The 12,385-nt window shown below is 43.6% G+C and overlaps 1 protein-coding gene across 4 annotated transcripts in view; it reads left to right on the top strand.

Moving 5' to 3' along the window:
* LOC106605281 (ras/Rap GTPase-activating protein SynGAP-like) overlaps positions 1-12,385 on the top strand; it is a 111,169-nt gene that overhangs the window by 56,009 nt on the left and 42,775 nt on the right. For all 4 annotated transcript variants that reach the window (XM_082975322.1, XM_082975320.1, XM_082975319.1 and 1 more), the window contains 2 exons: positions 6,239-6,333; positions 7,817-7,938. In XM_082975322.1, the coding sequence (XP_082831448.1) occupies positions 6,239-6,333; positions 7,817-7,938 (217 nt within the window). The remainder of the gene's footprint in view (positions 1-6,238; positions 6,334-7,816; positions 7,939-12,385) is intronic.

Consider the following 12,385-nt stretch of genomic DNA (forward strand, 5'->3'; position numbering starts at 1 on the left):
AAGTTTAAGGTGATAGTTCACCCTAAACTCAAATCAAACCACTTTGAGGTCTGAAAACATCTAGCAAACTTTGATTTTAGGATGAACTATAACTTTAAATCTTACAAGGCTACCTCCCTCTTCATTATTGGCCCTGATTGGCTAGAGCTAGACAAAGATTAGAACATGCTCATTCTGTATATCTAGTTGAAAAATAGGAATATTGTATTGCCATGACAACGTATCCTTTCTGACATGCATCAAATTACACTAAGTAAGCTGCCGCTGCCTGCTAAGTGGCAAGCCTAAAAGCTAGACATTGTTTGTTTATCTGTTAAATCATTCATCAATTAAAACTCAGAAATTACTCCTAAGTGCGCATACCATAGAAATAATGAATTAGAACGGGTAAGGCCAAGTCAGTTTGACAGTACACTCAATATGGCCACCGGTATTACCCATCACGGAACATTGACTTGAATGAGGATATCAGTTCTATAGATTCTATGTCTATGGCTCAGACATCCTCTAAGGCATGGTCATACATGTAGAGACATGACCTAAGTGGTGTTGAAATACGTCAAGAAAGATCAACATAGAACTACAATGGAGTATAGTGTATGTTGCACACAGGAGAGACGATCCTACGTTCTGATTTACAGTTCTTGGATCAAAAGCTAACAGGTCTGCAGACCAGCATTCTATGAAAAACAATGGAAAACACACAAAAAAGGCTCACAGCATTTCAGACACCCACTCCCTCTCCAGCCTCCATCGCTCTTGCTTTTGTACTCTGTCTCTCGCTCTCTGTCACTCTCTCTCCTTCGCTTTTTCCTTCTACCTTTCTACCTCTTGCTTTCTTGCGTTTACTCTCCTGTCTTGCTCTGTCCCTCCCACTCGTTCTCACTCTATACATCCATCTCTCTCTCTCTCCCTCTCTCTCTTTCCTCTCGCTCCATGCTCTCTCTCGCTCTTTTACTCCCTCCCTCACTCTCCCTCCCTCCCCATCCTCTCTCTCTGAGGGACTAAGCTGGAAGCTGTCGCCACCCACACGTTTCATCTTCAGCTTTCGGCTTGACATCAGATTTACATTCAGAAGGAAAAGAGTGCACCAATTCACACGCACAAACACATGCCAATGCCAACTGACATGTTCACACATCCATGTGCATGCCAGTGCAAACTGTGCTGTATGCACACAGGCACATGCACACGTGCATCATTGGCGTCATGTATGCTGTAGGCGGCGTATACAAACGCATGCACAGTTGCAGATGAACACACACATCATGCGCATCCTATTGTATCCGTGAACACGTTCTCAGTATAAAAGGTTCTATGGGGTAAAATCAGATGCAGTAACAGAAGAATGAGAACCTTATTGCTTTCTCCTCTATTTTTAGATGGGTCATTCCAACCATCTCTACATTCGTCTAACCCTCCCTTCATTATGTAATGCCTAGTACTATTTAATATACTACTATACTATTTAAGTCATTCTAAGGCAATATGTTTTTTTTTTTACACTTTTTGCATTTGTCTGTCATTTCAGTTATGGTAGTACTAGACATGGTATACCCCAGATATCATGAACAATAACCGAATGATATCAGCATGACTATAGATTTTCATTTCCCCCCCACATTTGGAGCGTGTTTCTTCCCTCTGTTGCTTAGCGTTTGCGAAGGTGAATGTGTAGGATGTAGTTTATAGGCTCCTAAGTGTATTTTCTGTTCACTGGCTTTGTTATGTGTCTGTAACTCAAATGCAAGGTACTTGGAAAATGTTGCCATGGAAACTAAATAAAGAGCCCGGGTTTGGATCAGAAGGGACTGGGTGAGAAATTGAATGAAATGGACCTATTGAGTCCCTTTTACCGATGGCTTTTTAACGCATAATCATAAATAAATATTTAATGTGGTCGATTATTGCTGGACACCATTAAGGAGTTCATATAGGACACAAATAATACTGGTGCTACTGCAAAACGTCACACAATTCACGCCTCTCATTTGTCTCCACTTAAGGTAGAAGTTGCTCTAACAACAGATCTAGGATCAGATTACTAATCTTTTCATCATAACCTGGACCATGTAGGGATGAAAAAAGATCTGACCCTATATCAGTGTTTAGAAGCAACTTCAACCCACTCATCTTGTCTCCCCACTCTGAGCATGAAGTGCATGAAGTGTTATAGTAACACATGGACATGACTGAACAAGTGAGGGTATGTGGTTACGTTTGACATATATAAAAGAAATAGAGCCGTACACTCATAAGCTCCAACGTCAATGTATGTTTGTGAATAAAGGTACGTGGTTGAGCTTATCAGTGTGTGGGCTCCATTTCTTTTATACTGGCACTGCACCCCACTACAGGATGGGTCAGGCCTAACCTTAACCATTTAAAATGTCAACTTCACTGGTGTAGGGACATCCCAAGGATCCCGGATAGCACAGACCCTAAAGGATGTACGTTTGATCACACTTGACTACATTTTACACGTGTCTGACTCACCCATCATAATAAAAATCATGATGCCCTTATGATTTCAATAGCACGATTCCCCTCTCTAGGGGAGATTAGTATGCGCTACACTGCACTACACTGCAATACACTGCCTCAGATCCTTTCTTGTAAGTTTGCATATCACTAAGGAATTGGAACAAAGACTGTTGGCATTTGTAAAGCTTTGAAATATCCACTTTTGGAGGTCAAACCGCAATGACTCAAAATCTCAACACTGTAATATTGCTCCTTTGTAGATAAAGCAATTAACACTTTATGTTTAAATGGGGCAGAAATACTTGCTCGCCGATTGCACAATTTGCCATAATGAGAAAAAAGTGGTGTAATAAATATAATGTCGATTTTTATATTACTAAAATATTGCAGTGAAATGGATCATTAATCCTAGTAATATTATCATAATGTTTTATTATGCACAAAGCTCTTATGAATAACTGCAGCCTATCCGGTATATTTAAGTGTTTTGTTCATAATCATTACCAAACATGTACATTCTTTTCTTAATTTACTGAGCCAAATGACACTCAGACTTTGCCAAATTATTGTTGTGTTGCCTAGCAAGCGTTATGCTAAAGGTTATCTCAAGGGTTCGTTCTGTTAGTACGGAGCATCGGAACCTTTATTGTATAAACACTTCGACAATGTCAGGTTTGGCTTCACGCTGTGATTTGAGAGCTTTGAGTGAAGGCCAATGGTGGTGAGCAGCAGATACGGAACGACCTTGCTGAACTATTTCCTATTTCCGTAAACTCACCGTCACGCTGCAAGGCTCTGTGCACTTTCAAATCGAACAAAAGGGTTCATTAGCCAATCATATCAGAACACAAAATCCAAAAATTTCGAGAGGGGTAACCCATGACAACCAGCGGTGACACTTTATTTGGATAGTCCATCTGTAGATGCTCTACAGACTATCAGCAACATTTCAACTAACTATCTACTAACCCTAGCCCTAACACTACCCCTAATCTTAACCATTACGTAACCCTTATTCTAAACCTAACCCTAACTGTTGCTTATCAACAGATCGTTTGTTGATAGTATGACCATCAGTAGAGCATCTAACGATGGATTATCTGGACGATCTAAATCCACATTCATAAGAATAACATTTGCTGTCTTTTTGAATAATCTCTTTCACATAGTAGACTAAGCGTTGAAAAGAGTAAAGAAAACGACTTGGTAGATCTCCAAACAAATCAAAGGTTTTGCCCAATGAAATCCTCCATGAGACCAATATTTTCAGATAATCTTATGAATCTAAATTGGCAACAAAGGACAACGTTTTCACCCTCAGGGAGAGAGCACGACGCCAAGTTGCTAACTGTTTCCAGCTTCTCTAAATGCCTAGCTAGCTAAAGCCACAGAGCAGTCACACCTTAGGACTGTAGGAGGGATACCAGCTGAATTTTCATTTAGCTACTCAGGCATGGCTACAGTCTACTTGCTCTTGCAAAACTAATTTGTTTTGGGAACAATAGTTCCAGGAGGAAATGATACACCTCTTAGTTTATGTTGCATTTTGACTGGGGCTGTATTTGAAGTTCATACATAATGACTTTTGTCCTGCCATTTTCCTAACTATGTGAACTGACCAGGAAAAGGTCACATAGTCAGGAAAAACTCTGGTCCATAAAAAATGATGTTTTGTCTCTATCATACCAGATCATGACACCAGGGTGACTAGAGCCTGTAGTTTTCCTGGTTAGGTTATGTGGTCAGAAATACTCAGGTCCCTTAGTATGATAACTACCTCAATACAGATGTAGGATCTTAATTTGAGCCAGTTTGCTACAGCAGGAAAACAATTCTGGAGCAAGAGGAAATATTATGTGGATGATAACTAATGGACATTTTTGTAGAGGTTGATATATTTTTCATTAGGGCAAATCAAGTCAGACATTTTTAAGTGGAAATTACAAACGTAAGAAGCCTTTTTAAAGCTGAAATACACCACAAGTAAAAATGTCCTGCTGTGCAGGAAAATTCTCAGAAACAAAAGAGTGATCAAATTTAGATCCTGTGTGCTACCCATATTTACAAAGGACAATGATGGACTATCAGTTGGTTCATTGGTCTTGTGATTTTCCGCTGTGTATAATGGACATACACCCTTTTGGATTTCATAACCCTCTGTGATTCGTTGACTTGGTTATCATCACAATGAGGATCCTTCCCTAAGGCGCTCGCTCAGCTCAGTGCGTGGGCAGAGGAAAGTAGCATGACAGCAGAGTCATGAGAAAAGATTGACATTTTGAGAAGTGGAGGGAATGTAGAGACCGGATAAAGAGAAGGAATGCAGATAAATGAAAGGAGGATGAAGGAGAAGGATGGCGGAGACAAGATACATTACAAAGTAAAGGGGAAAGACGGGACCATGGGAAAACGTGAAGAGTGAGGAGAGGAAAGAGAGAGCGATGAGAGGCTGGAGAGAGGAGAGGATAAATGCACTTTTGAATTATGTAAAATAGCTGCGTGGGAGAGAGGAGGAGTGTGTGTGTGTATGCCTGAGTATTTGTGTGTCTGTGTGATAGCAAAACCAGGGAGAGCGAGAGAAGGAGGGAAAGAAAGAGAGCAGATGAAAGAGAGAGGGAGAAGAGAGGGTGGGATAAAGAGAGAGACAGAATACAGAGAGAGAGAGGGAGAGCGAGAGACAGAGAGAATAAGAGACAGGAAGAATATTTATAGCCTCAAATATGACGATGTTATCATTGATCTATCTCAAAAGAGGGTAGCGGAGAAAGGGATAGGGAGGGAAAGAAAGAAAGACTGAAATGAACGAGCCTCAGATGCTTTCCCACTTTCATTCCCGCTCCCTTCTTTCTATGATACTGCATACATTAGTCAACTTCTCCTTGCCTTTCACAGATCTTCTCCTGTGTCCAGCCACTGGTCTCCTCCCGCTGGGCACACACTGGTTGAATGAATGTTGTTTTCACGTCATTTCAACGGAATTCCTTTGAAACAACGTGGAATAGACGTTGAATTGACGTCTGTGTCCAGTGGGTTCTGCCTTCCATCATGGATAGTACGGAGTGTTAGAGTGGGCTTGTGTGATCCATTTTCTCTACTGTCCGGCCACTGGTCTCCTCTGTCATCCATCATGGATAGTACAGAGTGTATTCCCTTTCTGCCTAATTCACTGCATTAGGGACTGACTCACGGACGGAAGTCAATAGGTGCTTTGTTTGTTAATGCTTCCACCTGCTCCCCTCCTTTGGTCCCTGCCTCCTCTCTCCCCTCCCCCACCACACTCAGTGCAGATTGTTAACGTTTGCCTCGTCAAACGGCCAGGCAGAAAACCCATTCCTTTCAATTCACTCACCTCACCCCTCCTCTTTCATCTTCCTTCCCATGCAGCTCTCCATCTATATCCCTCATTTTCCTGGTAGGAGGAGAAGAAGTAGGGGATGATGGACATCAGGGCTAATGGGACATTATCATCGCATTGCTTCTCTCACCCTTAACCTCGCTCTCTCCCTTGCTTTTTTTTATACACACTCCACCTTCACTTCACCTTCTGGTTTTTCACATTACTTGTCAGTTTCTCACACTTTTCCTCTCCCCTGACCGTATGCCTGTACTGTGTGTATCTTCTCTCTTTCGCTCCCGTCTCCCCGCTGACACATATGCCAAGTCCATGCCCTCCCTCGCTCCCCCTCTCTCTCACCTGTCTTTTGGATTCTCTCTCTCTCTTTCTCTTACCTGTCGTCTTCCCTCTCTCTCTCAGAGAACGCTCGCGCCCGGCGGAAGAGCATAGCCAACGTGAAGCAGCCAAGCATGGAGATCCCTCCCACTGCCCCCCCCCAATCCTTCCGACAATCCGTGAGTACCCCTCCCTCCTACCGCCCTCGCTCGCTCCCCCCGTCCCTCTCTCTCTCCCTCCCTTCCCACTCCCCACCACACACCTGTCGTAGGGCCAGTGGAACCCCTCCCTTCCCCCTCTCCCTCTCACCCGCTCTCTCCCCCTCCCTCCCCCATGGCCGCTCCTGCCCTCAGCAACGCTACAAGAAAGGGGTCGGTACTCCCCCTCTCCCTCGCTCACTGCCCCTCTCCCCCTGCCTGTCCCTTAGTCTCCCCCACTCCCCCCCTTCTTCTAATTGGCCGGGGGACTGGAGGGTTGCCGCTTCCAGCCCAGTGACCAGACGCCATATTGCACCTCTTCCTCCGATCGAGGTACATGACTCAGATGTTTCTGTATGTGGTGAAGAAACCCCCTCTAAACTTCACGTTACATCCTTTGCCAAATGCTATGGAGTTTTCTGTTCCCTATGCCAAATGTAACCCACCACTGTGATTCAGTTCTTCTGACTGTATGAGGCTTAAAAGTGTCAGACAGGCCGGCTAATCAAGCCAGAATGACTTATCTAGTCCTACCAGTCGGTTACTGTGACGGTCAGCAAATGAGTCAAATTTTTTGTCACTTCTTTAAAACAGACTTCAGTGACACAAAGCTCACAAAAAGTGAATGGTTTGTCTCGATTCAGACCAATTCCTCGCAAAATGTAGTGTTCAATGTTGATGTGTAATGTGCAGATTGATATCTGAGTGGACGTTAGACATGGAGAGAGGTTGAATTCAGCTGATTCAGTTTTGTAAGACTGTCAAAAAAAGCATTGTGAGGTTATTCAGATACAATAGCAGCATGTCTCTCCTTCCACTCTGAGAGGAAAAGGCTGCATAGTAGTTGTATGGAAACTTATACTGCATGTTGCGGAGAATGACATCATTCATTGATTTTCATTCTACTATTGAAGCCTTGTTCTCCCTGTCAGCACTTCTTATAAAAGACACAGTATCAACACACAACATGCTAGACTAGACCTGTGTTATATACTGACTAAATGAGCTGATCAAAATCAGGGGAATATGGTTGCATGGAAGCACAGGACAAAACTGCACTGCAATATGAAGCTCCTATTTTTACTGAGGTCCAGTGTATGCTGTTGGATTGTGGGTATATTTATGGCACAACACCACCCACTGTTGGTTACCAGATGATACTACACTATTCTACTACTGCTATATTGTGGATGTATGACTGATACAATATGTAATAAATCTTTCTGTTGCTCTCCCCTTCATGCATCTGTCATTCACTAAATCACATATGTCCTCTGTTCTTCTTCCAATCCATTTTGGGCACCAAATATCGATCTTTCCTTACTCACCCTATTCCCCCTCTCTACAACTCTGATCTATCTCCTTTCCTGCGTCCCTTCCCTCCCTCTGTCCCTCTATCCATCCCTGTTTCACACCCTCTCATTCTTCACCTCCTCCTCCCTCTCTCCATGGCTGCCCTGTTCAGAGTTTCCTCAGTAGAAGGTTGAAGGGCTCTATCAAGAGGGCTAAGAGTCAGCCCAAACTGGACCGCACCAGCAGCTTCCGACACATGATCCTCCCCCGCTTCCGTAGTGCCGACCAGGACAGGTACGAGTCTCTGTGTGTGTCTATGTGTGTGTCTGTGTGTGTGTGTGTGTGTGTGTGTCTGTGTGTGTTTCTGTGAGGGTGTGTGTGTGTTCCCTGCTCTCCCTGTTCCGGAGCAGGTCAGGCAGGCACTTAACTTGTCTAAGTGTGTGTGTGTGTAGACTCCTACCTGTGTGTCCACATGTATGTGGGACTCTTAAAGATGCTTTCTTGTGTCTATTTTGGATACCTTTCAAGGACAATCTGGCATGTACTGTGCTTTTACTATTACTCCTAGCTTTAATGAAACCAGTAAGCCTTGACAGTAAGTGTTTGTTTCACAACTGCCCCTTTCAGTGCTGCTGCACTCCCATTTTACATAGTACATTATTTATGACAGCTTAATACATGGAGAATACCAATGGAAGATTTAATAAAAAAAGTCCTGACCTCTCCATGGCAACCATCAGACAGCCGTATGGCCACAGAACGGACATACAGTTGAAGTCGGAAGTTTGTATACACTAGGGTGGGAGTCATTAAAACTCGTTTTTCAACCACTCCACAAATTTCTTGTTAACAAACTATAGTTTTGGGAAGTCGGTTAGGATATCTACTTTGTACATGACACAAGTAACTTTTCCAACAATTCTTTACAGACAGATTATTTCACTTAGAATTCACTGTATCACAATTCCAGTGGGTCAGAAGTCTACATACACTAAGTTGACTGTGCCTTTAAACAGCTTGGAAAATTCCAGAAAATTATGTCATGGCTTTAGAAGCTTCTGACAGGCTAATTGACATCATTTAAGTCCATTGGAGGTGTACCTCTGTATGTATTTCAAGGCCTACCTTCAAACTCAGTGCCTCTTTGCTTGACATCATGGGAAAATCAAAAGAAATCAGCCAAGACCTCAGAATTTTTTTTGTAGAACCACAAGTCTGGTTCATCCTTGAGAGCAATCTCCAAACGCCTGAAGGTACCACGTTCATCTGTACAAACAATAGTACGCAAGTATAAACACCATGGGACCACACAGCCGTCATACTGCTCAGGAAGGAGATGCGTTCTGTCACCTAGAGATGAACGTACTTTGGTGCGAAAAGTGCAATCAATCCCAGAACAACAGCAAAGGACCTTGTGAAGATGCTGGAGGAAACAGGTACAAAAGTATCTATATCCACAGTAAAACGAGTCCTATATCGACATAACCTGAAAGGCCGCACAGCAAGGAAGAAGCCACTGCTCCAAAACCGCCATAAAAAAGCCAGACGACGGTTTGCAACTGCACATGGGGACTTTTTGGAGAAATGTCCTCTGGTCTGATGAAACAAACATAGAGTGTGGCCATAATGTCCATCGTTATGTTTGGAGGAAAACGGGAGACGCTCGCAAGCCGAAGAACACCATCCCAACCGTGAAGCACGGGGGTGGCAGCATCATGTTGTCTGGGTGGTTTGCTGCAGTAGGGACTGGTGCACTTCACAAAATAGATGGCATCATGAGGGAGGAAAATGATGTGGATATATTGAAGCAACATCTCAAGACATCAGTCAGGAAGTTAAAACTTGTCGCAAATGGGTCTTCCAAATGGACAATGACCCCAAGCATACTTCCAAAGTTGTGGCAAAATGGCTTAAGGACAACAAAGTCAAGGTATTGGAGTGGCCATCACAAAGCCCTGACCTCAATTCCATAGAAAGTTTTTGGGCAGAACTGAAAAAGCGTGTGCGAGCAAGGAGGCCTACAATCCTGACTCAGTTACACCAGCTTTGTCAGGAGGAATGGGCCAAAATTCACCCATCTTATTGTGGGAAGCTTATGGAAGACTACCCGAAACGTTTGACCCAAGTTAAACAATTTAAAGGCAGTGCTACCAAATACTAATTGAGTGTATGTAAATTTCTGACCCACTGGGAATGTGATGAAAGAAATAAAAGCTGAAATAAATAATTCTCTCTACTATTATTCTGACATTTCGCATTCTTAAAATAAAGTGGTGATCTTAACTGACCTAAAACAGGGAACTTTTACTAGGATTAACTGTCAGGAATTGTGAAAAACTGAATGTATGTGGCTAAGGTGTATGTAAACTTCCGACTTCAACTATATCTCTCTTAGCTCTCTCTCTGTTTTCTCATCGACCCTGTCACTCCCTTCTTCTCTTAAGTACCCACAGTTTACATAACAACTTGATTTCCTCTGAGAGGTTCTCTCTCCCACCGTCTTCCCCCTCTCCTTCTCTCTCCCTCTGTCTCGCCCTCTCGCCCTCCCTTTCTCGACCTCCCCCACTGTCCTTTATTTCTCGCATTCTGACTCATTTCTTTGGATCTATTTTTATCTCTCTCTCCACATCTCTCTCTTATCTTTCTCTCACTCTCTCTCCACTAGCGGTTCTGGGCAGGGGGCCAGGGGGGGGCCAGTGCCCCTGTGACAACAATTTTGGACCCCCTTGTAGCCCCCCTAAATGTGGAGTATGAAATAATTTTTAAGGAACTAATTTTTGCTATCGTTCTTTTTTTACATCCGTTATTAGACAGTGGTAACGATGACGATTATTCATGGTCTTTTGCCTGATAATGCCTGAAATGCAGTGAAGAAAACGATATGACAACATTAACGTCTAATGTAACTGGCCCCTCTAACAGTACAACTGGCCCCAGCTTGGCCCCCCCAGTTGAAATGGTCAAGAACCGCCACTGTCTCTCTCTCTCTCTCTCTCTTTCCCACTCCACTGTAAGTATTCTATGTGCTGATGCACATTATGAGTGAATGTCCACAAAAACAGTGGCACAGGGAGAACGTGAGAGGGCTGGATGCATCAGGGACATCATAGTAGGGACACTGTTACTTTCTTTTCTCTGCTTTTCTGTGTTGTGGTCTCTGTCGTTCCCCTTTCTGTCATTCTGTATCTGTCTCCTCTTCAGTTCAGTGGCATTGTGGCATAATCGGTGTGTGTGTGTCTGTATGTATAAGTCAGTGTGGGCGGGCATGGCGGGCAAGCGTCATGGACAATTCTATGCACGTGTTGCTCTGTGCCTTATGCATGTAGAGTATGGCTGTCAATAGAAATATAGCTTTGTTGTCTAAGAACTATCATGATAACACTATTGTGGTTATGCTCAAATCTAATCTAATCCAGTGAAACTCTAATTGAATGCTAATGTGTTTACTTCTTCAGATGACAATTAGATCCATTGTGAGACTAGCAGCGCATTGTTTTTTGATGTGACCTCTTTTCAAGCTCACATAACACAGAATTTGTGAGTACAGACGGATTCCTTTGGCATGAAAAGCAGAATGGTTGCGTGCTGTTTCTAATTTTTTCAGAATCAGATATGCTCAAGTGTATCTCAAAAAAACTCCACTGGGCCTGCCGTTATGAAAGATCTCTGGCTCTCTGTGCCCTCAATGACTGATTGTATTCCACTCCCCTTGTCACAGTTCGATTTGTTAGTGAGATTGTAGGGAGCTATCAACAGAGGGTAGTCCCTTTAGTGCAAGAAGTGTGTACCGACATTTAAATGAAAAATATTGACAGTGGTTGCATTTTTTTGGCCACATGGTGCCAGTTGCCTTGTTGACTTAATCATCCCCCTAATCAAATCAAATTGTATTTGTCACATGCTTCGTAAACAACAGGTGTAGTCCTCACAGTGAAATGCTTACTTACAGGCCTTTCCCAACAATGCAGAGAAAAAAATTGAAAAATAATAACACGAGGAATAAATACACCATGAGTAACGATAACTTGACTATATACACGCAGTACCAGTACTGAGTCGATGTGCAGAGGTATGAGGTAATTGAGGTAGATATGTACAGGATAAAGGTAGGGATAAAGTGAATAGGCAACAGGATAGATAATAAACAGTAACATATGTGATGAGTCATAAGAGATGCAAAAAAAGTGTCAATGCAGATAGTGAAATAGTTAACCAATAGCTACACGGACTAGCTATTTAGCAGTATTATGGCATGGGGGTAGAAGCTGTTTAGGGTCCTGTTGGTTCCAGACTTGGTCCATCGGTACCACTTGCCGTGCGAAAGCAGAGAGAAGAGTCTATGACTTGGGTGGCTGGAGTGTTTGACAATTTTTAGGGCCTTCCTCTGATCCCGCCTGGTATAGAGGTCCTGGATGGCATGGAGCTCGGCCCCAGTGATGTATTGGGCCGTACGCACTGCCCTCTGTAGCGCCTTGCGGTTGGAAGCCAAGCCGTTTCCATACCAGGTGGTGATGCAGATACGGTAGTCATTGGGAAGCTGTAACCTATACGTCACCTCGTTGACCCTCCGGAGAACCTTGAATGGCCCAACAAACCGGGGGCTCAGCTTCTTGCAGGACAGGCGGAGTGGGAGGTTCCTGGTAGAGGAACGGGGGGGGCGGGGGCGGTCGCCTGCTCCTTTTGACGGTGGACGGCACGCTGGAGTCTCACGTGGGCATCGCTCCACACTTTCTCGCACCTG

This window comes from Salmo salar, chromosome 05, assembly GCF_965601325.2.
Source record: "Salmo salar chromosome 05, fSalSal1, whole genome shotgun sequence".
Taxonomy (NCBI): domain Eukaryota; kingdom Metazoa; phylum Chordata; class Actinopteri; order Salmoniformes; family Salmonidae; genus Salmo; species Salmo salar.